The following is a 25,081-nucleotide window of genomic DNA, read 5'->3' on the forward strand; positions in this document are numbered from 1 at the left end:
TGTCAGTTAAATAAACACCATTTCTAAGTACCCTGATATAAATTTAGCTGAGCTCAGTGAGCTGTGAAACAGGTGACTGCAAATTGAACCCACTGATAAAAGGCCAACATGGAAGTGTGTGAACTATTTGCCTTTAGAAAGCAGGGGGCTGTCACACCGTGTGCTGCAGGAACAACAGTCAAAACCACCTGAAAAAGCCTATGGAAGAATTCAGGGTGTCCACAGCTCATGATCTGCTTATCAGTTAAATTAAAAATAAGATACCAGTGGAAACAACACTAACAGTGCCAGCACCGGGACCCTTCTTTCTGTGCTGGGTAAAACAACAGCAAATTGGTGTTGGTGGTATTAATAATAACAACTGTAACAAAAAACATTTCCCAGGGGTCACAAAGATTAGTAGCCTTGCCAGCTAATTCATCACATCCCTAGCTACAATAACTTCTGTTACAAAGCAGCTGTTTTTTTTTTTGCCTTCGTTTCTTTTAAAATCATAAACACCATTATACACTTTGATGAAAACCCAAGAAAGTAAGAAAGATTAGATATCTCTAAGCCTAGACCAGACTGCTCATTAGTTTTTCCTTAGTTTATTTAATTTTTTATACAGAGCACCTCTGTTGAGAAGCACAGCAATCAGTGACAAAAAATGGAAAAATCATCTCATCCAGTACACAATCTATTGACCTGTGAATCTAATGTGTCCCTGCTAAAGAGGTGGGTGATGGGAAGAGAGAGAGAGACAGAAGGAGATTCTGGTTGTTGGTTTTTAGAGAAGTGGGTCAGACTAGTGAGGAGGAGGGGAAAGAGCAGCTGAGGGAGGGATGAGATAGAGAGGCAGGTCCAGACCTCATAAGCCCCACTGGAAAACTCATGGCCACTAATCTGATTAATGTAAACCAACAGTTTCCCTGCAGCAGTGCCAGGGCTATATGCTCCTACACATGAAGCCTGGGGAGGCCCACGCGACCACTAGTCTGAAAGCTCGTCTGCATTCCAGCTACGTCTCAGTATGTGAGATTATGCACTGTAGGTTCACGAGGACCCGGAGGCTTTAAACCTCTAAAAAGAGGAGCACTTGGAGATTATTCTCTGGTCCAGTTCCTGCCAGCAGCTGGCTGCATATGAGAGCCTGGGAACTAGCTGTGTATCAGACCACTGCTGTGTGATTCTGAGCAAAATGAGAGACTGTTTAAAGAAAGAAAATGTTAACCATGCTCACAGTGATTACATAATAATTGCTGTTGGCAACAATAAACCACAATATGGGATACTCTGAAAGTCATCACGTTTGGCTTTAATAAACAACTATCTTTAGCTTGAAATGGCTACTGAGGACAAATCAGGAAGTCAAATATTTCTCTCCCCCCCCCAAAAAAAAGTCTGAAACAAACAAACAAAAAACTTATGGAACTTTTCTCCTTACAGTGGAAATTTACATTTGGAAAAACTAAAAGGCAAAACTGGTCCTAAAAGCAAGCCCAGACTTAAAATGATTTCCCTTTATAGCTGATTTCCACTTATGACAAGTGTGTGATGTTTGAGTATTTATACAGAGTCGCTTAAATTAAACCCTAGACTAAAGGAAGATAATGGCACGGTTGTTTTAAGTGACAGATGGGTGCCGTTTCATCATGTTTAGCTTTCAGTTTAAAACAATAGTTGTTCAGCCTGTTTTTTGCTTCACAAGTTTGTATCACAATGAAATGCAGATTTAAATTATGCTAGCTATTAGCGCTACTTAGCTGCCCAGCTAAAATTTCATGGTCATGTCAGGTTTAAAAAAAACAAAACAAAAAAAACCAAAACAAAACACAACAGCAGCCCCCCCCCCCCCCCCCCCTAAATGCTAATCTCCCTAAAACAGGACTTTTCACTTTTTAAAGACTGTTCTAGATGCTTTCTGTTCATGTCAGTACTGTTTGACTTGATAAGAAAATATCTTCTCAAGTCATTCGTGTGAAGGCATTAAAATGTACAGTTTAGCACAAAGCCTCTAAACATGAAGGAAACAAGCGGCCATGGTTGTCACTAACGTTTGGACGGTGAACGCGGGAAGTGTTCAGCGTATTTCTCTGTCAGGCTGTCAGACTGCTAAACAACTTAACAACTTCTGCTATACCAGCACACCCATGACTCCAGCAAAGAATAGCTTAAGTTTGCATGTGGCAACACTAAAGAGGCATCTCCACAAAATAGGAATCATTTAAAGAAAGGTGGGACGAGAGGTGGTTGACTCTTACGCAACTTTTAAATGTGTAGTTTAATTTTTTTGTCTTCACTCATTGAGCTGATGCGTTTCTAATGTCTTCAGACTTAAAGAGATATTGTGGAGCTTTGCAGGGCTGCAAGCAGATACCATCAACAAACTGAGTGGATTATGTGTAGGAGTCGGGTGGAAGCTACTGACAGATGAGACAGAGAGCAAGCGCAGCATGTTAAATGTTACAGGGGCACAATGGGCATGATTATGAATAGTGTATATCCAGCACACAAACCACACACTGTTCCCATACGGAGCCCAGAGCGACAGCAAAACTTACCTTATGAGAGACGAAAAAAAGAGATGGACAGATGTCCAAACAGAAGACGGCCTCCGTCTCCGCAGGTCTGAGAAACACAGAGGGGCAGGAAGATCCCACTGGGGCAGAAGCAACAGCAAAGGGAGAACACACACAGAGACAAAGAGAGAGGGGTTTGTTAGCAAAGCAGCAAGCAGTTAGTTAGCTAGGCAAGCTGCCTGTTATATCGGCCCGGTGCTGGCTGGAGGGTAGCACATTCTGGGAGTCACAGTGAAATACCACACAGAGTGTGTAGTTGAGGGTTAATGAAGCAGGTAGAGAGCAGCAGCCCCTGTAAAGGGAGGCCAGAGCAGTTAACTCATACCTCTGCCAGAGTACCAAGTTAGCAGCAGAGTGGCAAGTTGTTAAAAGACCACACCAGCGATTTTGCTTTGTTCAGACATACACTGTAAATTTCAACTTTTAAAAAAAGGTTTTTCCACCTTATAGAGACTTGAAAGCCTTTAAAAAAAAAAAAAATTTATAACCCTGTGGTTAGTTGGTAACATTAATTACTACTTTAAGGAGAAAAAAAACATACCAGCCTAACACAAGGCTCTTTTGTAGAAGATTTTTCGACAGCAGCAAGCAATCAGAAAGCAAAGAAGTCTAATTATCCAAACAAGCAGGACTAGCTCTGTTTTGTTTAGTAACTCAGGACATTTAATCTCAGTTGTTGTGACATTTGTGATACAAAAAGTTGGTTATCACATCGACAGATGGTTGCAGCGACTGACATGCAGTTACTCTCTAAACCGCTCTGTTCTTTTAATAATCAGCAGATAAATCTAAATCCACATTTAGCCACAGCTGAAGATCGCTGGCACAGAAGATTAAACCTTTGTGTCGGATTCTCATCAGCTGCCACAGTTTGTGAACCCATTCATAAAAAACACAAAACAGTGGCTCTTTTTGGGTGCTTCCCAGTATAACTAGATATGTGACCAAGTTTCACTTCTGATGACAAATGCTTTAAGAGTCAGAGCTGAGAGCCCCATCCTCACCACTAAAAGCACAAACAATGAATACAGCTGATTAATTATGAGCACAGCTTCAAATAATTCACTAATGAGAGGTGGGATAGTAGTGTGAGGGCAGATCAAGCATAACTTCCAGTGATGGTGAATCATTTTCTGCTTCCACCAACCAGTCAAACGATACTTTATGGCCACGTCTCTCCAGATATAATATTTGAATAACTTCAGTAATTACTCAGAATACAATAGCACAAATCAGACTGAAGAGGTGAAAAAAAAAAAATCTAAGATCCTCACTGCCAACTAGACTAAAAATGAATCAAATCCATCATTAGAATATCGATTGGGTCAATACTGTGATGAAACCGGGAAATCGTCATTTCTTATCTTTAATCGATAATCTTGCCCCATCAATGTGTCTGTTGTGGTTCTACCCATTAACCTAACTTTCCAGATTTACGGGAATCATGCACATACACAATTATCTGTACAACTGTAATATTCCTTGTGAGTTCAGGTGAGTTCAGCTGTAAATGTTGGTAATTTTGATGAAAAATATTAACAGCGAGGAACCTTGTTTTTGTATTATGGTTCAAGAAAGACATGAAAACCTACAGAAAACGGAAAATGCCAACTGAGAGGATACAGTTCTCACTTTAATAGGTTTTAAAGTTATGCACTGATTACAAAGATTATAGCAAGAACACCTAAAAAGTGCATGTATCCTACGCAGCACTGTATTTTAATTTTCACTTTTGTAAGAATTGCCTACTCTAGTAAGAAGTACCTGCTAGATCACAGTAGATACACTGTAAAATAACAGTATGTTGTCAAATCTAGCTGCCAGTACTGTTATTTAACAGTGTTCATCCAAACCAAAACATCCTGTAAGTAGAAACAAATAGCCACACAGTTTGATGAAAGCATAGGGGTTCTCCATCTCGGGGAGGGGTCAGCAACCTTTACTATGAAAAGAGTCATTTTTAAGAACAAACATCACCGTCAGCAATTTGTGTGCAAAATGCAATCATGCATTTTGGCCACATTTCACTTTCCCGCTCACTGACGGCAGTCCTGTACCGTCTGACAGCTGCTGCCTGCAGCCCGAGGCTCCGTGTCTAACCGACAGCAAACCATGTGACGCTTCTCTGGCAGTGAGAGGCAAGAGCAGAAAAAACGAAAGCAGATCACAGAGAGTATGGCGTTCCAGAGACTGAGTCAAAGAAAAGGACAACTCAGCCTTGTTCCCACACATACAGCTGTTCTCCCAGCTCACTTCTAACCAGACCAGAACCACATCACGGAGGCCATCCTGGTCTAAAATAGCCTCCGTGGCAGCTCCCTCCAGCTCAGCACGGAAACATAAAGCCTGCAAACGGGACGTAGGCCCTGGGAGTCTAAGCTCAATCTGTTGCATGCTGCAGGCAACACGACCGAAGATTAACCTGTTTCCCCTGCTGTTCACATTTGACTGCATGGAAGCACGCTTTCTAGAAAATTCAACCCAAGCATGAATGAATGCAGCTACAACAGGGTTTGTGAAAACAGAGCTGAAATGATAAAAGAAATCATCTATCAGCTAACAGGTTCATGCAACTTTCTTGATAAGTGATTCATCCTCCTGGTCTGCACGATAGAGCCACACGGAAATATTTCTACTGTCAACAAACTGACCTGCACTCTTTGCTTTTTGACTTTTTTGGGGGGGAGGTCATCTTTTCAAGGAGTATGTAAGAACAAGTGATCTGACAGACTGGGAGGGAGTGAACAGTCTTTGTTGACATATCTCCTGTTTCCAAGAAATTCAACTTGTTTGGCAGGAGAGAGCTTGAAGGTGGGGGAGGTTCCTATAGCCTCCAAACTTTCTTCAGAGGCTCAGAAACAACACTTCATTAAAGTCATGAAGGTAAAGCAACAAAATTTATTATGATTTTGTTGCTCCTTTCTCCACAAGTTACTTCAAATCTTAATTCTCATGCTGGCAGATCACTGACACATTTTAAAATGCCTAAATCATCTTCTTTTACTCGCATGGACTTAAGTATAAATCAGGTTCTTATACATATGATAAGCACTAGTAACCCGATTCCTGCACTCTTTTAGTGCAGGTTATGTTTACAGATGCAAATCAAAGTTTTTGGAACAGTAAATCTGACAACCATGTAACTGTTTCCCAAACTCTAATTCTCCATGCTAAGTTGACTTGAGCCACTGTATGCATATTTTTTTTCCTCATGTAAAACATTAAACATATATATTTAACTGTTTCATTGCTAAAATTCTGTTGCTTCAGTCCTGTGGTTTGTCCCTAGTATAACTGGAGGAGCGCACTACTGGCACAGTTGTAAAGCACTTTAACAATGGACAAACTGAAAGGGGAAAAAGACTGCATAACTACACCTGCCATTGTCTGCATTTCTGTTATAACACTTTGCTAAAGCTGTGCCTTGCAAGGGTCATGTGTGTTATTCATGTTTTTTTGGGCTCACTTACAGGTACTAATTAATATGAGCAACAACAACGGGCAGCAAAAGGGCAGAATTATAATAGCACAAAGTTAAAAATCTATTTAAATTACTACATGGTCTTAGCAGGTGGGGTGCTGCGTAAGTAAAGTAGAGAGTTTGGGGGGTTTTCTGCCCCCTGCTGGTCAAAAATCACCTGGTGCCGCTTTAAAGCGTAAGCTTACACATTTTGGTTGGGAATACGAAAAATGGCAAGTTTAATAGTCACTGCATGGATGTTTACATATTCATTACAGACGGTGTATTTCTGATTATACTTAGAGATAGATTAATAATAACTAAAACTAGTCTATGAAATACACCTGGAAACATTTTGGGAAGACAAAAAGCAGACAATAAAACAGCAGCACTTCTTTCCAGTTGCTTGCATTGGGCAGTTTTCCCATCGCAAAGTGTTCTGTGTTCAGGGTGTGAACATGTGCAGACAGCAGGCAGGTGAGGAGCCTTACCTATTTCTCTCCGAGCCGGAGGAACAAACCAACACCAGATCCCCCTTGAGCTGCAGCCTCTCCCCTACTCTTTCACCACCTCCTGTCACGCTAACAGTAAAAAACAAAAACAAATACTCCTTTTTTTAGGCTTCCACAAAGTGCGACATCTTGCAAGTTGTCTCTCAAGTCGTCCGTCGACCTCTTTCAGCCATTTACACTCCTCCAGCCACAGCACTGTTTCAACAAACTCCCATAATAACGGCGGGCTCGGTTCCTGCTCGGCTCGGTTAAAAAAAAAAAAGAAAAAGAAAAGTAAAGTTATAGCCTGCACGCTGAGAGAAAGGGAAAAAAATAATGATAACGCTAATTAAAAAAGGAAAAGGAGCGCGTTTGTATTCCCTGGCAGGAACCAAACGCCGTCTGTGCTGGTAGGTGTACGGACGTGTCTTCCCCCCTCCGGTGCCTGCTGGCGTTTCTGTGTAATCAGATGCTGCTCACCACAATATCCATTCATCCTATTACAGGTTAACCCTTCACTGTCTGCGGGCGGCTGCATGCTGCCCTCCAGCGCTCTCACACATCCATCGCAGACTCTCTGACCAAGGCACTGAACACATAAGCGCAAACCACGCCCAATTACAAATACAAATATTCACATTTATTTAATAAAAAACAGCTTTGAATTTAGAACATTGAAAAATAATTTTAAAATTTTATTACCGTTTACATTTTCATAAAATGACTTTTATATATACATTTTAAATTTTAAATCTCCAAACTTATACACAAATACAATGTACAATCGGAATATTACCAACAGTATATAAATATTTTGGGGATCTGTGCTGAATGGTTTACAAAACCTTCCTCCCAGGTGGAAACAGGTTTCATTATAACTTCTGGACACGCACCTGAAAACCTGCGACTCTGAAAACAGAGGATGGCTGTTACGAGAATCAGTGTGATAATGAATTTTAAACGTTGGTGTCCATTCCTGTATAGTTTTCCTTTCGACATACTGCATATTTGTGGCCCGCATTCAATTTAGATTTGACGTTTCTCATCTATTTTCTTGACAAACAGCGCCATCCTCAGGAGCAAAGCATAATCCCAACAACACAGGTGTGAACAGGTGAGACAGAATTCTTAGCAGTCAGCTCCCAAACAGCAACTGAAGTGATTTCATTGATCAAAGCGCATTTGAAAATAGACAAGCACGTTTCTCCATCAGCAAAAAAAATGATACCACTTGAAGGAACATTAAACCATGCCACAAAGTGTCATTTTGTTTTTTGTTTTTTTAAATATGACTTTAGTTTAATTCAAAAGAAAGCAATGCATTATTTTAAGGAAAAATAAACACTTGGCTGATTAAAGCTGATCTTTCAGTCGACATTTCAGCAGGTTTAAGACAGTAGGAAAGATGGCAGTCAGTGGCCTGGGACCACAAAAGTGCACATGTTGAAATAAAGCCCCATCAGAGAGGAGTCAACAGGTGAAGGCAGACTCCTCTGGATGTCCTCACTGCTCCTCTGCTAACAGCACTCTGAAGTTCTTCAGCTCCCTGACGCTTGTGGAAATCCTGCGCAGGATTCAGGAGGACACAGTTAAAATAATAAGTACAAAATAATGAAAAAAATACTCCAGTATGTTTTAACTAATATTAAACCCAGTTTCTCTGCGAATATTATATTGTAGCCTCAATTTACAGAAAATTTAGGCAAGTTTTGCACTATTTTGATTTCATGTTGAACATATTTGTTTTAACTTTTGTTTTAAATGAGTGTGAATTTCCAATAAGATCAGTACTCACTTATGTAAGTTCCTATTATAGCGATAAACTTGTTCTAAAGTGACAGACTTAGGAGTTTGATATTGATTAAACTTACTTTTGTATTTACACACAAAGTAAGCATTTAGTAACTCAAATATCAGTCTAAATTTCCTGATAGCTCAAGCACTCAGCTCAAGAAGGAATTCGCAAAGGAGATGCATAGAAGGCTTCTGAATAATAAATGGCGCATGCTTATTTATCATATCCAAAAATCATTTTCAGGTTTTAAAAGTGCTTCAGATACAATAATAAACTAACGCGCAGGCAACAAAAGCTCTCCAAGGAGCAGAGTGGGTGTGAGCTGGAACTAAGGAGATTTTTTTAAATATGGCACATGTATGACTTGATGTCCACAGCCTCTCTCTCTGACCTTCCGAAGGCATTGAACAGGGAGACGATCTCCTGCCGGCTGAGCTGGAAACTGGGTCGCTGGTTACTGGATTTGGGCAGAGCTTCAATCTGTCGCTCTGAAAACAAAATCTTCAAGGCTGTGCCTAATCCCTGGGTCTGTGACACAAGAGAGGCAGCGATCAAAACAAACAAAAAAATCAAGTTCATCTTTACAAAAGAAGCGCTACAAGCTAACGAGAGGCACTAAGAGGAAAATAACAGGTACCTGCAGTTTCCCCCACAGGCGACACTTAAAGCACCCAACACAGTCCATGATCCTGGAGATGTTGAGGAAGGCCAGTCTGATATCCTCCTGACATTCACAGAAAACTCAGGTCATTTTAAATCTTGAAAGTTACCCACACAAATTAAAACTGCAACTCCAGTCAGTATTACTGTGTGTTTGCAGCAACCCTGCGTACACAAGATCACTCCCAGCAGCTTTGTTAATGCGATAAAAGGTTTCAAAGCATCGGCTTCCCCGTATCTCTGTATCTGCATTCACTCTGCAGCTAGAGCATTTTTTGATGCATCAATGTTTTTACAGCACAATTTCACGTAGAGTTCTAACTGGCGTGGCTAGAATACAACTGAATGCTTTTATGCAGTTAAACCAGAAGGTTAATTATAAATCATTTTGAATTTTATGAGCTCAAACAATCAACAATATGGGTGGGGAGCATTCTGAAAATATTAATTAACATCCCTGTGAATATGTAATCAGTTGGTGCATTACGTCCACAATATCAATAACTTAACAATAACTTCAGCAGAGTTTGAAACACTTGCTGACCTTCAGTTTGGCTGCTTCCTTTTCATCCCCAGCAAACAGAGAAGCCTCATCAAAGTGCAAAGGGAAAGATCTAGAAAAGAGGAGATGAACGTCATCAAAACATTGCATGGAAGTCCGTTTTTATTTTATTTATACAGCGCCAAATCACAACAAAAGTCGCTGCAAGGTGCTTTATATTGTAAGGTCGATCATACAATAATACTACTACTACTACTACTACTACTACTACTACTACTACTACTACTACTACTACTACTACTACTACTAATAATAATAATAATAATCTGCCGTGACCGGTTGCGGTAAAAAAAGGAAGACAGGATAAAAGACGTGCTGTGGAAGAAAGACAGAGATTAATAAAGAAAGAAGTGTGAAGTGCGAAGAAGTGACCAGAGTTAGTACAGTGTTGTATTATTTAATTTGTTTTTAGCTTTTATTGTTATTTCATTTGGACTTTTTGTTATTAATTTAGTGTAGTTTCAGTTAGTTTCAAGAGTACAATTTCTTTTTTCGGTTTAGTTTTTATTGTTTGAACTTGTTTAGTTTTTATTAGTTACAGTGATCACTAAAAAGACTAAAACTGCAAGGAGGGCATATGCCAGAGGCAAGATTTGGGGATATTGGTACAGGTGTAATAATATAAACACGCTGAACTTCTTGAAAGCAGTTGACTCACAGTTTATAATAAACACACCTATCCATGACTTATCAAGCAAGTTATAATGACATTTGTATTTCATTTTAGTTAGTTCTCAAAATCACTCCAGTTAGTTTGAATTTTTTCAAAAGTCTAGTTTTTATTTTATTATTATTTTTATTATTAGTGAACTACAACACTTTCTCACATCTAGTTGTAGTTTTCAGTTTATTTTTAGCTAACTATATTAACCTTGGCAGGGACTGTGATTAAACTGTTGGACTTTAAAAAGCATTGCTGTAAAACCACAGGTGTCATATGTCAGAATCTGTTGCCTACATTTCCCAGAGTGCAGAGTGCTAACAGAGCTCACTTCTTTCTAACACCACCCATCCACATCCACATGTTTACATTCATATCCATTTTGTGATGGTAAATGGTAAATGGCCTGCATTTGTATAGCGCTTTTCTAGTCCCTAAGGACCCCAAAGCGCTTTACACTACATTCAGTCATCCACCCAGTCACACACACATTCACACACTGGTGATGGCAAGCTACATTGTAGCCACAGCTGCCCTGGGGCGCACTGACAGACATCACTGACACTGACAGTGATGTTGTCAATAAGCTATTTGACTCGTGCCAATTTCACTCTGGAGCATGACAGCGAGGGCAAGCGTACGGCCAGAGTCACAAGGAAAACTTCAGCCACGAGAAGTACAAGGACTCTTGCAGAAGTTGATCTGACCATCAAGTTGCCCTGATCTCAGCTTCATGGGTCAAATCCACAGCAGAACTAGGGCAAGATCTTCGAGCTGCACCTTGACAACCTGAGTGTAAATCTATATCAAATCAGGCATTTCTAATTAGTGCACTTTGAGTGAAATTAACTGTTAAAAAACACAATATGGTTGATCTTTCATTTATAGAACATGAATACTAGGTATCAAGAAAAAAAGGGCATGCTGTATTATACCTTTATTCAGGGAAAGTCTAACAATGATTGGTGTGGTCTGAGACCAACCTGGCCAGCTGCAGGATGTCCAGCAGCTGCTCCTTGTGTTTCTGGTCCTCCTCGGGTCTGCCCGTGTACAGCTGGAAGGATGACTGCTGGAAGAACGGCAGAACTTTAGCCAGTGCTCGCAGCTCTATCAGGTAAAGGAAGTAAAGGTTGCGGAGCCTCTTGGGCCCTTCGCCGACCGTCAGCTCCGAATCAAAACGCTGTCTGAACTCCGACACATTGTGACCCCACTTCTTCTGAAACCAGCTGTCTGAAGGAAAGAAGGCAATAAAAGTGAGTGTCAGTTATTTTGACTCTTCAGACAAAAGGAAAAAGAAAATGAACAAGGGCTGTTTTTTTTCTGCCTCACCATCCAGCAGATATCTGGCACTCAGGTGTACGTTAATGCTGGCGTGCAGACCTGAGACAAGCCGGAAAAAAGCCCTTTTCTCCACACACTGGCCTGAGAGAGAAAGGCAGAGAATTTATCGAAAACTCGACAAAAAGAGAATCTTAAGGTGTAGCATCAGCTTACCTTCCAGCCAGCTGTAGAAGGTCCTCGCTGCAAACAAAGTACGTGTCATCAGAAATGGAGAAAACAAAACAAAACTGCAATTGTTTTAGAAAAATGGTGAGATATAACACTGAAGAATTCCTACCTTCACTTCCTGGGCTGCTCTGGAATGAGGTGGGATTTAGTGGTCGTTTGATAGTATATGGTCTGAGAAGGACACATAAAGGTTTCCTTTTCATTACAGGGTGGTCACAGTGGTGGATGTTGATAGTAAACATGGCAACATGATGTCACTCTATATACAAATCATCCCTGTGAGCCAAAGCTCAGGCTTCAGACTATTCTGATTAGGGGTGGGTTTTTATAATCGATTCATCGATTAAAATCGATTCTGGCTTGGATAACGTAAAATCGATTCATTAAAATCCTGAATCGATTTTTTAATATAAATTTATTTTGTCCGAAATGCCAGAATCTCTGGTGACATCTCACAAAATTTCAAGAACCACCAAACAGTAAATGAGAGCAGGTACAGGGATTCTGCACATAGACTTAAACACACAGCGCGACCCGCGGATCAGAATCAGTTAGATGTCGCCTTTCTCACAGTCGGGGCTGAAAGCCGACAGCTCGCTGATCCGGGTCCGCGCTTTGTGTTCACGCCCTTTATGCGCTGATTCTAAAGCTGTTAGTTTGATCTCTCTCCAAACAATATTGACCGAACCAGCAGCAAAAGAAGATCCAAACGCTTCACATAAACATCGTCATGAATTCACTCTTTTACTGTTTTGCTTCCATTGCGATGCGCAGCTCTCTCTCTCTCCCTCTCTCCCTCCCCCTCTCCCCCCCCCCTCTCTCTCGAACAGTTTCGCTTTCTTCATTATTCGCTTGCTTGTTACACAAGTCTACTGTTGCTTACAGCGCTGTCGGCCGCTGTTTTTTCCCCTTTTACATTCTTCCGAAAAGAAAACCTCATTTCTGCTGTTCAATACTGAACAAATTGAAACTTTTTAAAATTATTCAAAATGCAAAATGCTTAGCCATGTCTCTAATAAAACCGCTGTAACGTCAGAGGTAATGTTCATTAATTAATGGTTTTCTTTCGTTTTTGATGTACTGCAGAATATTTTTATAAAATCCCAGGCCAGGAAAATCACCTACATGTTTTTCTGTGTTTTATCTTCAGCTACTTTGACACAAAGGCATCTGCTGTGATGCTCACACCTTGGATAAAGTCTTGAGAGTGTCAGCTTCCTTTTTATAGATACAAAAATATGTAAATGTCCTGATCTGAATTATATCTCTGACTGTCAAAATTTCCCAGATTTAAATCGAATCGAATCGAATTAAATCGAATCGTGGATCGAATCGATTCGGGACCTTGTGAATCGGAATTGAATCGATTCTAGAAATCAGTGACGATACCCAGCCCTAATTCTGATGTCAGAGGATATAGATGTCCCTAACATGGTCACTGCGGACACCTCTATGGCTGTGGGCATTGAAGAGCCATCCGCCTGCTCCTCAAAACTTGGCTGAAAGTGAGCTAAAGCAATCAATTTCAAACAGGAGATGAAGTAAGAGGTAACAACCTCTAAGTCCCAGTGTGAGATAACTGGGGATTATTTTTGAACTGTGAATCACGCTAAAGTATAAACTACAGTCACTTATTTTGTGGGCTCTGAACGCTTACTTGAAACAGTTCTCCTCATAGATGCTGTTCCAGATCTGCCAGGCCTCTGGTCCTTTGTAGCCTGTGAAGCGTTCTGGATTCAGCAGCAAGTCGACATACTGGGAGTCTGGTGACTCTTCATCTGGAAAAGAGCGAGCCTTTATTCAGCTGCAAGTCATTATAATGAAAACATCTTTTTTTGTCAGCCACATGTGACAGAATGTAGCAGAGGGTGGTGGTGGAGGGGATTTATTCAGGAAAGAGGAGTTACCCACTAGCATTTCACAAAGGTTTTGGAGAAATGGATCCCTATGTTTCATTACATTTTCTACATGTTGCACCATCTTCTGTGTTGTAATTGCTTGAATCATGTTTCCTAAAACTACTCCTTGGAGTATGTTTTATAGTCAGTCCCAATACTGCTTAAACATAGCATTACATTCCCTAAAAATGTCTCTTGTAATCATATCCCCTTACCAAAAACAAGACATACTATCTATTCTTTATGTTCCCTTTCAGTTATGCTAAGCTAAATAATCTGTTATGTTTCCAAAACATTTTCATTCTTTAACTTTGTTGTTGACGTACACATGTTGCCTTACAATCTACAGCATTTGACTATCATATTTCTGCCTAGTGTCAATTAGCAATTATTTTTGGTAATCAAAATGTATCAAATTTGCTTCTTCCTTCATTCAGCTGGACTGAGACGTACCGTCAACCACGCAGAAGCGTTCTGCTTCGTCGTCATATTTGTTCCAGTCGAGCAGAGCCTCTCTGGTCTCAGCGCTGGGAACAAAAAGGAGAGCACTCAGTTGACTTAGTTGTGCTCAACCTCAGTGTGGAGGTTCATAGGTCAGAAAAGAAAGTTAAATCCTACTTTGGTATCCCGCTTGAACGTGTTACCAGAAAATAATTTGAGTTATATATTAATGATTTTGTTCCCAATAGCAAAGATAACGAGTATGGTTCTTCAGGTTAAAGAAGCAGCTTTCACCCGAACTATGCCTTGTATGCTCACCACCCAACCGCCTTCCAGACAGTTTCATCCAATGCAGTGCACAATTTACTCAAAAGAACAGTCTGAATAAAAAATGTCAAAAAGTCACTTTTAGAAGAAGAAAAGAACTGAGCAAAATGAACGAGACTCACCTTAATGAGACATCTACAGCTCCCAGATGCTTCGCCTTCTCACACTCATCCTGCTGCTCGTTCACTTCTGCTGAATACTGAAACACACACACACACACACACACACACACACACACACACACACACACACACACACACACACACACACACACACACACACACACACACACACACAAACTTTAAATTTACAATTCTATGAATTACTGAGAAAATCTGAGGGGCAGCAAAGCTATATTCTATCAAACTTGCTGTGATGACTCATTAACAGCAGGAAGCTGAAAGTGAAAGTAACAAAACTGCTAACTGCTAACACAATACAGCAGATAAACCTGTTCACTTTAATGCCATGATGTAAAAATGTGATTTATTACATTTTTTTATAATACATGTCGAGCATTAAACATAGAAACGTTTTTTATTGTGGCAAAAAGGTGCTCTAGTGCACTAGCAAATAAAACTTTTTAGAATCCCATGACCTTTTTGTTTGTTTGTTTTAATTTTAAACATTACATCCTCCTGTAAAACCCACAACAACAACAAAATTAGTCTTTATAAAAAGCAAAATGTGCTACAGTACAGTACATTACATTTACAAAACTGTCACATTAGCAACAAATCCAGAAATATGGCCACACTGTGAGGATTTGTAGATTTAATGGATGGTATAAAATGTTTTTGGCAGCTGAGCAGCAGTGTGGATCTGTCTCTAAGCTAAAGGTAATAATAATAATAATAATAATAATATGGTTCAACTACGTTCTGCATCAGTGAATTTTTTTTAAATCTCAAAACTCTGAAGAAAATAAATGAAACCTTGACAATAGTTTCAATGAAGACCAGTTTTTTGTTGACTGTGTAAAGGTTTGATTAAATTGTGCTGTAGAAGCAGTCGTGACTCTTGTAAAAATTGTTAATGGGTGAACGGAAAGATGGACGGATGCTCAACGCAGCTAAAGGTCATCAGGTCTTCAACAGGATGAGTAAAAAAAGAAAAAAATAGATAATTATGGGAAAGCGTGTCTTTATGCTGAGTTTGGGGGAGAGCTGTGAGGGGATTGCCATTTTGGATTTTCTTTTGTTTTTGCTTGTTTTCTTTTTGCACAAGTGACTCAAGCGATCCCTTTCACAATCTGAGAGAAATCTCTCAGGCCCTCTCTAAAGAATGAAGAAGCAACGCTTTTTTCCATAGACTTCATGGGATATAAAAGATGGATGTTCTGAAATGTAAAGGAAAACTCGGCAATGAAATAGAGTTATTTGCTCAGATTATGCTTTTTCTCACACGTGATTTTTGACATATAAATAATTCCATACAGATTCCTGCGTCTTTTTACAAAACACAAAACAAGATGCTGACAGCAAAAAGGTTCAAGGCTTTACAGCAGCTCCTCTCTAACCCATCACAGTAGATGCACTCATCAATTAGAAGCTGTCTACACTATTTTCCCCCTGTAACTGGAAGAGACTGCACTGACTCGACACACATTGTTAATACTGAAGAATCTGCATCACCTCTTAATAACTGTATTTGAGTCGTCTGGCATTTATTTTCATGTCTATTTAAGCTTAATTTATAACAGTATTATAACAGTATGTTTGCACTGAAGCACCGCAGCAATTTCCTAATGTTGTAAACCCGCTCAACATTTGGCAATAAAACCCTTTCTGATTTCTGATTTCTTAAGTGATAAATTGCACGAGGGTGTGTTTACTTACTGTATGACTCCAGTTTTGATTCATTTCCAAAGTGACATTAATCCTCAGTAAACTTTACATATGGAGAAGGTAAACTGTTGTCAGATTTGATTAAATAAATGGGACACAAATAAAAAGACCATCTGAGTCGCAGCCAGTTTGTGCCACTTACTGATCCTGAGATACTCACCTTGTTGTGGGGAGCGGATCGGAGCCCCTCGGGCACCTCGTTCTGTGAATAGACAGTTTCAGTCAGTCTGATGTGACCATTTCTCCTCTTTCACCTGGAATTAATAGGTAATCTTTGTAGTTTTTTTTTTTAATGATATTTAAATCTAGTCCACAGGTCTTTGCATTTACACTTGGTATTTAAATACACAACGGCTGCACCCTCAATTTAATCTTGATATGCAAAAGCAATTAGGTTGGTTCACAAGAAACAATGCCAATGCGCAGCTCTATCGTTATGAGTTATACAGACAGTGATCAGACATTAACAGCAGGTTGAATGGGGGGGCGTAAAAGTCTGTTTACAGCTGCTATATGAGGGTTAAACTCACAGGAGAGCAGGGCTGCACAGCACAGTCCCTCAGACCACACTCATTGCTGGCAGTCCAGAAAGGACACGGTTTATTCAGATTCACCTGCAGAGGATGGAAGCCAAACACACATTCAGAGTAACAGACCTCACCCACAGATGTGCGTATACGTATGTGTGGTGCATGAGTTGTACCTTGTAGAACCTAAAGTAATCAGACTCAAGAAGACTCTGGAGTTTTGGGAACAGCTGGTCGTTGTTGAAGCGGTCGATGGTCTCCACATCACACGTGCAGTCATCCAGGTCGCCTGTCACCTGATGTAGAGGGAACAGGCAAACAGCTGGTTATCCAGTGTACAGTGTAGTATGCTCCTGAGAGCAAGCCGAAGTAAGATTGGAAAACACTGTAAAGAGTTTCAATAGTAGACTGTACTATTTTTATTTATTTTTATTCAACAGTCATTTTCCTTGTGGGGTCAATAAAGTATAGATCTGAATATCAATGTAATGTGTACACAAGAAAAATTCTTAAGTAATCAAAATATGAGGGGAATTAGACCATAGCACCTTCACTGTTACAAAACATGGGCAGGTTCCTCGCCTCCAGGGTGCTCAACTACAAAACTTGGTATTTATAAGCAACAACATCAGTGTGACATTACACAGAAATAAAGAAATTACTTACTGCCGATGCACATTTAATGCAGGGGCCTAGGCCAAACCACAATTGTTTTAACAGAACTGTATTGTTACTGATATTTTCACTGACGACAACAACAACAACAACACTAAGCAAATGTAAAAAACTCATTAAAATGAAATCAATACACAAGAAGTGAACTCCAGTTACTTGGTACTATCAAACCAACTTGACTTGGTTGTTGTTTTTTTGTTTCCTCCTACCATTCAAAATGACTTTGAGGCCATTGACTCACAGTCTGGAATTTTAGGGTAGCCATAAAAACCGACACTCATGTAAAATGAATCAGTACAAGTTACCTGTAACCCGGTCAAATAATCCCACCAATGTAGGAAGTAAGTCAGAACCGCGTCCAGCACTCACCTGACAGAAACACCTGCACTCTGCGTATCCGGACACCTCGAGGAGAAGGAGGAGGGGGACGATGACCACCAGTTTCATGACGACCCTTCTTGTTTCCACGGACCTCTGCTTGACAAACTGCAGCTTCTCTCTGTAGCTACGTGTGAATGAAAGCAGCAGCAGCAGCTGTGAGGAGGAGGTGATCTGCTGTCAGCTTCCTGGTTATTTCCTCATTTCCAATCCGCTACGTGCAATACGTGACGATCCGACCATCAGCAGCAGCAGCAGCAGCTTTAATCACGTATCATCACACCGACATCACTCCAGTGCTGCCAGTGTCTCCTCTTTTTAAACACTTTGGTATTTGTAGGTATTTAAACGCAGGGGAATTTTTGCTTCCTGTTCGCTCACAAAACCATCCGACTGGAACTCACAGCGAGGCTCACATGGAGGCGATTCGCTGTTTTTTTTTTAGATAGCCTCAGGAGAAAAAAAAATGATATTAAAAAAGCTGAATTCAATGTGACATACATGACGTTATAATACACAGGAATAAAAAAACAACGTAATAAGCTGGATAAATGTATAGTTTTTTTTTAAATAGAGAGATAATGTGATATGTGTTTTAATAAAAATGTGAAGAAACAACAGTGCATATGTATTAATAACTACACTCAGTACGGCCCACATTGTACAGACAAAACGATAATTATGATTTTATAGTTTAAAAAATGTCAGCTGTAATACTACAGGTCAACCACGCGGTGGCGCTAAAGGGCGATAATTTATTGGCCTTTCCACCTAGCGTGATCGCTCAAAGTTTACCGTAGAAAAGACAAATGACATCACTCCTGTGATACAGCAGCCAGTACAGTAGTAAAATAGCTTTGAAATATAACATCCATTTAATCTCTTCCCTTTAGACTGTGTGAGGAAACTGGTATTGCCCCTGAGAGAGAGAACTTGTGTTTAAATTTAACTTATGTCATAACCGAAAACTCTTTTTAGCATAGTCTTCCACATAACCTGACTAAAGCTTGATTTAGACTTCTGTGGGAAATCTACAAATGTCACACCTTTTCACTCACCATGTGTTTATACATTGCCCTATATTTAATTATTAATCTCTGGCTCTCTTCCACAGTGTCTTTTGTCCTGTCTCCCCCCGCCCCCCCATGCCCCCACAACTGGTCTAACAGATGGGTGCCCCTCCCTGAGCATGCTTCTGCGGAAGTTTCTTCCTGTTAAAAAGGAGTTTTTTCTTCTCACTGTCGCCAAGTGCTCAGGGATCATCTGATTGTTGGGGGGTTTTCTGTATTATTGTAGCATCTTTATCTTACAACATAAAGCAGCTTGCTGTATAAATAAAATTAAATTGAATTGAAACAACTGACATTGTAACTGGAAACTCCCTTTATCCCTACACTACCTAACCTTGCACACCATTCAAGTCATTGTGGGATGAATTGACCCAACGTGTAGGTACAGTTTATGGGAGGTGCACATTGGGTTATGTAGGAGGTTACAGCGTAGTGTTAAAATGAGTTTCCGATTACATCATAAGTTATGATGTAGCTTTCCCACAGAAGCATACTTCACGCATCATGAGGGGTTTCTGGTTTCTGTCACAAATCATTGCATGCACTCAGGAACACTTCCAGTTCAAAGGCAGGTTAAAACTCTGTCAGGCAAAGAAAACACCATATGTGAACATGATCCAGTCTTCTCTGGGTCAAAGCTCATTTAAAATGTATTGAGGCAAAGTGGAATTCAATATATATATATATATATATATATATATATATATATATATATATATATATATATATATATATATATATATATATATATATATATATATATTTGGATAACATCTGTTCTTTCCTTAAAATGTAAACAATGTTTTTAATGCCTCTGGAGGAGACAGAGCTGATGCACAGGTATCTACTATCTACTTTTGTTTACAGTAAGCAGTAAGTTGAATTTACTTCCAGGAATAGTTTATTGTACTTACGTTGGCTCCACAGTGTAGTGGTTAACACCTTACATGTGACAGATGCTTAGTTAAGGACCAGCAGGAGACACAAACCAAGCCTCAGGGGCTCACAAGCTTGTGTACTCCTAATGTTGGATATTGTGGTCTAAGTCTTGTACGTTTAACTTTAATTTTCTGAAGTCAAGTTTATGTTCACACAAGAAACAGACAGAACAGTGTTTCCAGTCAAGTGAGGCTGTGGGCCTCTTTAGAAATAAATAAATATTTGTGTAATGTCAATTTATAATGTGTTATCAATCACAGGGTTGAATTTCTACAGAAATTCACACCCACATTTACTTTTAAAACATCAGACAAAATGATACATAATTACTTTTCAGTTTTATTTGTAATTAAGTATTTTCACTGTGTTCAAAAAAGATTTTCACCTTGTGTGCTGTACTTTATAAATTGGTCGTTTTTCTTCTTTTGAATTATAATAAAAACTAAACAAGCAGCTCTCCAATACTGAAGCGAATTTCCCTTTGAAGTACAGTTGAATACACGTACAGTGCAGTATGAAATTAAATAGCCAGTCATAGATAGTTGAGTAAATGAACCGTGTTACATTCCGACACTTAATAGAGTCGAGTCTGTCACCTAAAAATAGTTTCCACGTCTCCCTGACCTACGAACTAAAACATTCAGCATCGTTCCTGTGTGGATGTGGACCTCATTAACTGTGGCTTTGGAAACATTTCCTTTTCTTACATTTTCTTGTAGTTTCGTCGCTGGTCGCCCACTAGACTATATCTCTCTCTCTATTTTGGTGCTTCCTCGCGCTGCCAAACCCCTGACGTAATGCTCTGCTGTTAATGATTAGCATGTGGAAACGGGCAGAGCGAGCCCCCCTTAAGTCAAGGCGGCCGAAACAAGGCCGGATATCGACTGCACTGATCTTCAAAATAAAAGCAGAATGCCTATCACAAGCGTCCACGAATGTGCTAAGTAACTAAGTACAAAAACGGATCAAATACTATTCAGGAGCATCTTTCACAGAGTACTTTAGCTGAGTATTGCGTCTTCATACTTGTCCTTAATTACATTTCAGAAGCACTAGTTTTTAACTTTTAATCCCAGTACATTCATACAAAACAGGTTGACTGGCATGGAAAAAACATCTGATAATTATGAAAATTAAAGTCAGGATTTTGGCAAACAAATCAGTTTTTGAGGGGATAAACGTCAGATTTCTAAAATAAGCAATAATAAAAGATATAAGCTAAGAGATAATAAAAGAAAATCTTGAGAAAAAACAGAATCCAAAAATTCTTACTTTTTCTCTTTGAATTCTGACTTTCCTCGTGAAACCTATATTCATAGTTAATCATAGTATGCACTAAAAAAAACAAACACGATCTTAAGTTGAAACTACTGTAGTAGTTCAGTGACGTTTTCTAAAAAATGCTCACCGCTACTGCTTAGCTTTATTTTGAAAAGTGTTGAGGGAAGTCGGTGTCACAACTTTACTGCTCACTTAACCATGGAGTTTTAGGGCAGTGGAGCCCGTCTGCTGGGGGAGAGACAGAGGAAAAGTTAGTCAAGATGGCAAATCCCACAGACCGGGAGTAAAGGGGCACCGCTCCCCGAAAAAGCCGAGCCTGCTGCCCGTTCTGAGACAAACCCAACGATGCGAACAGCGCCAGCAGGTAGGAACCTTAAAGTTTGGTGTGTGTAATAACCGCTTTCCCCACAATGATTAACACTCAAATTGAAGTTTTTAGCTAAGCTGTTTCCCTCCGTTGTTTTATCAACTCTACCCCAGTCTTTAAATGAAAATTACACAGTTTTAGCGGTTGACTAAGGACTTTTCAAGTAATGTCGCGGGGAATGTGGAATTCCCAGCCATTAAATTTTATTCGCGGGGCTAACACTGTTGGGAAATTTGCTAACGGTAACTTGGGTTAAATTTACAGCTGCTACGCGGTTATTCTATGGAAACGTTCTAGATAGGAACGTGGATAAATGTACGGATCTGTTCCCTAGTTTTCCGTTTCACAACATTTTACAAACTCCTCGTACACTCTAACACACGCCGACAGTCATTCCCTGTGTGCTGATGAGGCAAAGTGACAGTTTTAGACAGCGGTAAAAGCTCGGGAACCTGGAGTCGGCTCGTAGCCTGCTCTGCAGGGTTTTTACAGCTGAAAGCTAGCCTTCACTGCCGGATCTCGGTCTCCGATACGAAGTAACCTGTCATTAGAATAACGGAGGGAAGTCGGTGCTATCGTCTGTGCAGCACACAGGCGTGCCAGTGGCCGCCGTCGGTAACCCGGCGTCCTTTTCGGAAAATTCCGGGATGTAGCGCCACTAGTACCGACAGCTGTATTTTTAAGGAATGGGTGGATACCAAAAAAAACGCAAATTATTTATTTTTGTCCCGGTGGTGAATGCCACAAGCCTGTTCGCATAGCGACGGCGAGGAGGAGACCTATAAAGTATGAGGGTTTTTTTTTTCTCTTTTTTTCCTCCCTCTCTTTCAAACTACCCCACTGCAGCAGCAAGTCTGAAGCAACAGGGACACCGTCGCGTTTCTAACGATGCTCAGTGTTCTGTAAAAGTCACCATAGAGGTCTGATAAGAAGGGAGAGACCTACTTAAGTAGAAGCTGAGAGCAGCGTGGGTTAAATGTTCCCTTTATTCCCCTCCCTCACTTAACATCTGACACCCTCTTGCAGGGCTGAGAGGGATTCCCTGAAGAAAAATGCCTGTGAGGCTGAAGCTGATGTGACACAGCCTGTGCTGGAAGAAAGCTGACTCATCAAATATCAATCGCTCTGAGAGTGACTAAGCAGCAGCAGGAGTTCGTTTCACCTAATGCCCAGCAAGAAGAGCAACTAACACCCCCCTCCCATCTTCTCTCACCCTTACAACCCAGAGATTATCATACAGGAGAAGGCTCCACCAGGAATACTGGCAGAGACTGCTGACCTGACTAATAATAATAATAATAATAATAAAAAAGCTTAGAATGGTAACACAGCGCCACAGCTGAACAGAGACGCCAATAACCGCTGTAAAGCTACCGTTCAGTCTTAAGAGCAGATACGCTTCAATCCGCCAGCCTTCAACCCCCCCCTCCCGTCTTGCAGACCATGATGTTTCGTGATCAAGTGGGTGTGTTGGCCAGCTGGTTCAAGGGGTGGAATGAGTGCGAGCAGACGGTGGCCCTGCTGTCCCTGCTGAAGAGGGTGAGCCCAACCCAGGCCCGCTTCTTGCAGCTCTGCCTGGAGCACTCGCTTGCCGAGTGCACCGAGCTGCAGGTCCTGGAGGGGGAGGCCAATAATCCAGGTAGGACTACCACATGCTTGGTTAGATGCATTTACAGGCACTCACAAACACTACGATTACTTTTTTGTTCTTCACACTGCACTCTTCTCCTTCAGCAACTTCACTCTTCTTATCATAAAGGAGTGAACTGCGAAATTGGAAAAAAAAAACCTAACCCAAAGTAGATTTTTGTGCTTTTCGATTTATTCAGGCATATTTCTGAAATCTGGGAGTTGCCAGCAGTTATTACAGAAGAGGAAAGAGTGATGCATCTTCTCCACTTACAGAGCTGGAATCCATTGATGCAGCAGTTATCACAGTCACTGTGACAGTTTAGCTGTTTCTGGTCAGGTTTTTCACTTATTTAAAACGAAATGTGTTTTTTCCATTGTTCCATTGTAGTTCTCAATCTTGTAACAGACACTAGACAATCATGGTGCAGGCATCCCAAGGGCATTAGAATAAACTTCCTGTGTGAGGTGTTCCTGTAGATACATCAGGAGTGGTAAATTGCTGAATCATTGATGGTGTTGTGCTGCACCCTGTGGCTGGTCAGTAGATGAGAGTGAGAGGAGGTTGAGAACTCGCACACGTTACCTCAGCTGGCACCACGGGTGGTTGGTGATGGCAGTCGGTTAGTGTGCCAGCCTTTATTGCCATGATGGTCCCTGGGCGGGTACTGGGCCAAGACAACTGAGGTGTTGGGGAGCGGGCGTGCATTCTGGTTTGGTTTTTGTTCCATCAGACTGCAGTGTGGCCATGGAAACTAAAACCCTGGCAACCGACTGAGCTCATGAAAAATAGAATGAAGCGGTGCTGCTGCTGCTGCTGCAGCAGCAGAGTGAAAGCGTCTCCGTGCACCTATGGCAACAGCTGTATGCGGTAACACTGGGCCATCACAGCAAACCTGCCTGAAGTGATACTCACAGATATTACAGAGTTTCTATCAGGGTGTACCACAGTCAGGGGTTCCGGTTAATACAAGCTGGTCTTTGTTATTATTGAGTAAAACTGGAGACATCAAAGTGCAGTTTATGAAATTCTCTTGGTCGACCCCTCCCAAAGTCAGGCTTGTTTATAGTGTCAGAGATCAGAGCAAAATGAGGACAGAGGCGATGGAGGAGGGCTGATGTCTTCTAATTCATCAGCTGTTCCTCCTCTTATTTTTATTTTTATTTTTTTACTTTTCAGAATGTGCTCCATCATGCGAGATAGACTTATGGTCTTTGTGGTGATATTTAAGTCAGTTATGTTCAGTGTGGCTCCTAATTTTACAGCTAGCAAGACGTTGATTTTATTTATTTATTCTCACAGGACAGTTGAATTCCTAACAAAGGAGGCTGGAGAATTTTTCATTTGATTAATTTTCTTAAAATTAGTCCAGTTTAGCATTATGATCTGTTATATTTACCAGCCAGTGTAGTTTTCAAGTAATCTTCATCCATGTCTGTGAGCGATGGACAGGAGACCCCTACAGGAGCTACCCCAAATACGGGTATTTGTTAGAGGTGTGACAAAAGTGCACAGCATTGTGTTGTGACTCTGTCTTTATGTATTGTGAGACTCTGACTTATCCTAGTTGGTCATGTGGAGCTGTTAATTCCTGGTTAAAACATCTAGATCTAATGGAAGCTGACCCAGCTAAGAACAAGTGATGATACTTATTTTATTTCTCATTTCTTTGTTTTTCTCAACAAAACAAAACATAAAAGCCATACAAAAACAGAGGTAAATGGATGTAGAAGTAAAAAACATTGATCTGGAGAATTGTCACATCCCAAATTTTTAATAAGTCTGTGTATAAACAGTTGCAGGTTCAAATCCCCGAACCGCTGATTGAAAAAACTAAAACGCATATTGGTGACGGAGTGTGGATCTATGAACCAGTCTTTTCAGATCAGTTTTTTCTTTACTTCAGCACTTGACAGTGATAGGAGCAGGTTGCAGGAGAACCAGTGTAACATTGAGGAAGCTAGCAGCAAAGTGTCATTAGTTAACAGCGTTAACATCTCCA

The 25,081-nt window shown here is 40.5% G+C and overlaps 3 protein-coding genes across 7 annotated transcripts in view; 1 reads left to right on the forward strand and 2 right to left on the reverse strand.

Annotated features, from left to right (window-relative positions):
• The window catches only part of pacsin3 (protein kinase C and casein kinase substrate in neurons 3), a 37,564-nt gene extending 30,609 nt beyond the window's left edge, over window positions 1-6,955 (reverse strand). For 2 of the 4 annotated variants that reach the window (XM_085350180.1, XM_085350153.1), the window contains exon 1: window positions 2,544-3,060. The gene's annotated coding sequence lies outside the window, so the exon portion shown is untranslated. Of the gene's footprint in view, window positions 1-2,543; window positions 3,061-6,512 lie in introns of those variants that run through there. The other 2 variants (XM_085350173.1, XM_085350159.1) reach the window with 2 other exon arrangements.
• A 372-nt stretch (window positions 6,956-7,327) lies between these two features.
• On the reverse strand, window positions 7,328-17,940 carry ero1a (endoplasmic reticulum oxidoreductase 1 alpha). Its single transcript, XM_085357918.1, has 15 exons — window positions 17,784-17,940; window positions 16,916-17,035; window positions 16,743-16,826; window positions 16,373-16,414; window positions 14,488-14,564; window positions 14,051-14,124; window positions 13,357-13,477; window positions 11,809-11,870; window positions 11,685-11,711; window positions 11,520-11,612; window positions 11,174-11,420; window positions 9,512-9,581; window positions 8,945-9,031; window positions 8,699-8,835; window positions 7,328-8,076 (listed from the first exon to the last, which is right to left on the reverse strand). Exons 1-15 carry the CDS (start codon window positions 17,859-17,861, stop codon window positions 8,016-8,018), a joined length of 1,380 nt encoding a protein of 459 aa, XP_085214044.1. The 5' UTR covers window positions 17,862-17,940; the 3' UTR covers window positions 7,328-8,015.
• A 3,348-nt stretch (window positions 17,941-21,288) lies between these two features.
• Window positions 21,289-25,081, forward strand: part of samd4a (sterile alpha motif domain containing 4A) — a 74,262-nt gene continuing 70,469 nt past the window's right edge. For both annotated transcript variants that reach the window (XM_085350188.1, XM_085350195.1), the window contains exons 1-2: window positions 21,289-21,446; window positions 22,476-23,088. In XM_085350188.1, the coding sequence (XP_085206314.1) occupies window positions 22,893-23,088 (196 nt within the window). In that variant the 5' untranslated portion in view covers window positions 21,289-21,446; window positions 22,476-22,892. The remainder of the gene's footprint in view (window positions 21,447-22,475; window positions 23,089-25,081) is intronic.

The sequence above is a fragment of the Diplotaxodon limnothrissa genome, linkage group LG1, assembly GCF_057381915.1.
Source record: "Diplotaxodon limnothrissa isolate DT_005_m linkage group LG1, D_limnothrissa_male_GT1.1, whole genome shotgun sequence".
Taxonomy (NCBI): domain Eukaryota; kingdom Metazoa; phylum Chordata; class Actinopteri; order Cichliformes; family Cichlidae; genus Diplotaxodon; species Diplotaxodon limnothrissa.

Bases quoted from the DNA above. Each gene is read 5' to 3' on its own strand.
- ero1a (XM_085357918.1), bottom strand. From the start codon at position 17,861: ATGAAACTGGTGGTCATCGTCCCCCTCCTCCTTCTCCTCGAGGTGTCC. The intron at 14,565-16,372 runs GTGAGTATCTCA...TGTGTGTTTCAG, and splicing joins GATCCGCTCCCCACAACAAG to TATTCAGCAGAAGTGAACGA. The intron at 11,712-11,808 runs GTAGGAATTCTT...CTTTGTTTGCAG, and splicing joins GAGCAGCCCAGGAAGTGAAG to CGAGGACCTTCTACAGCTGG.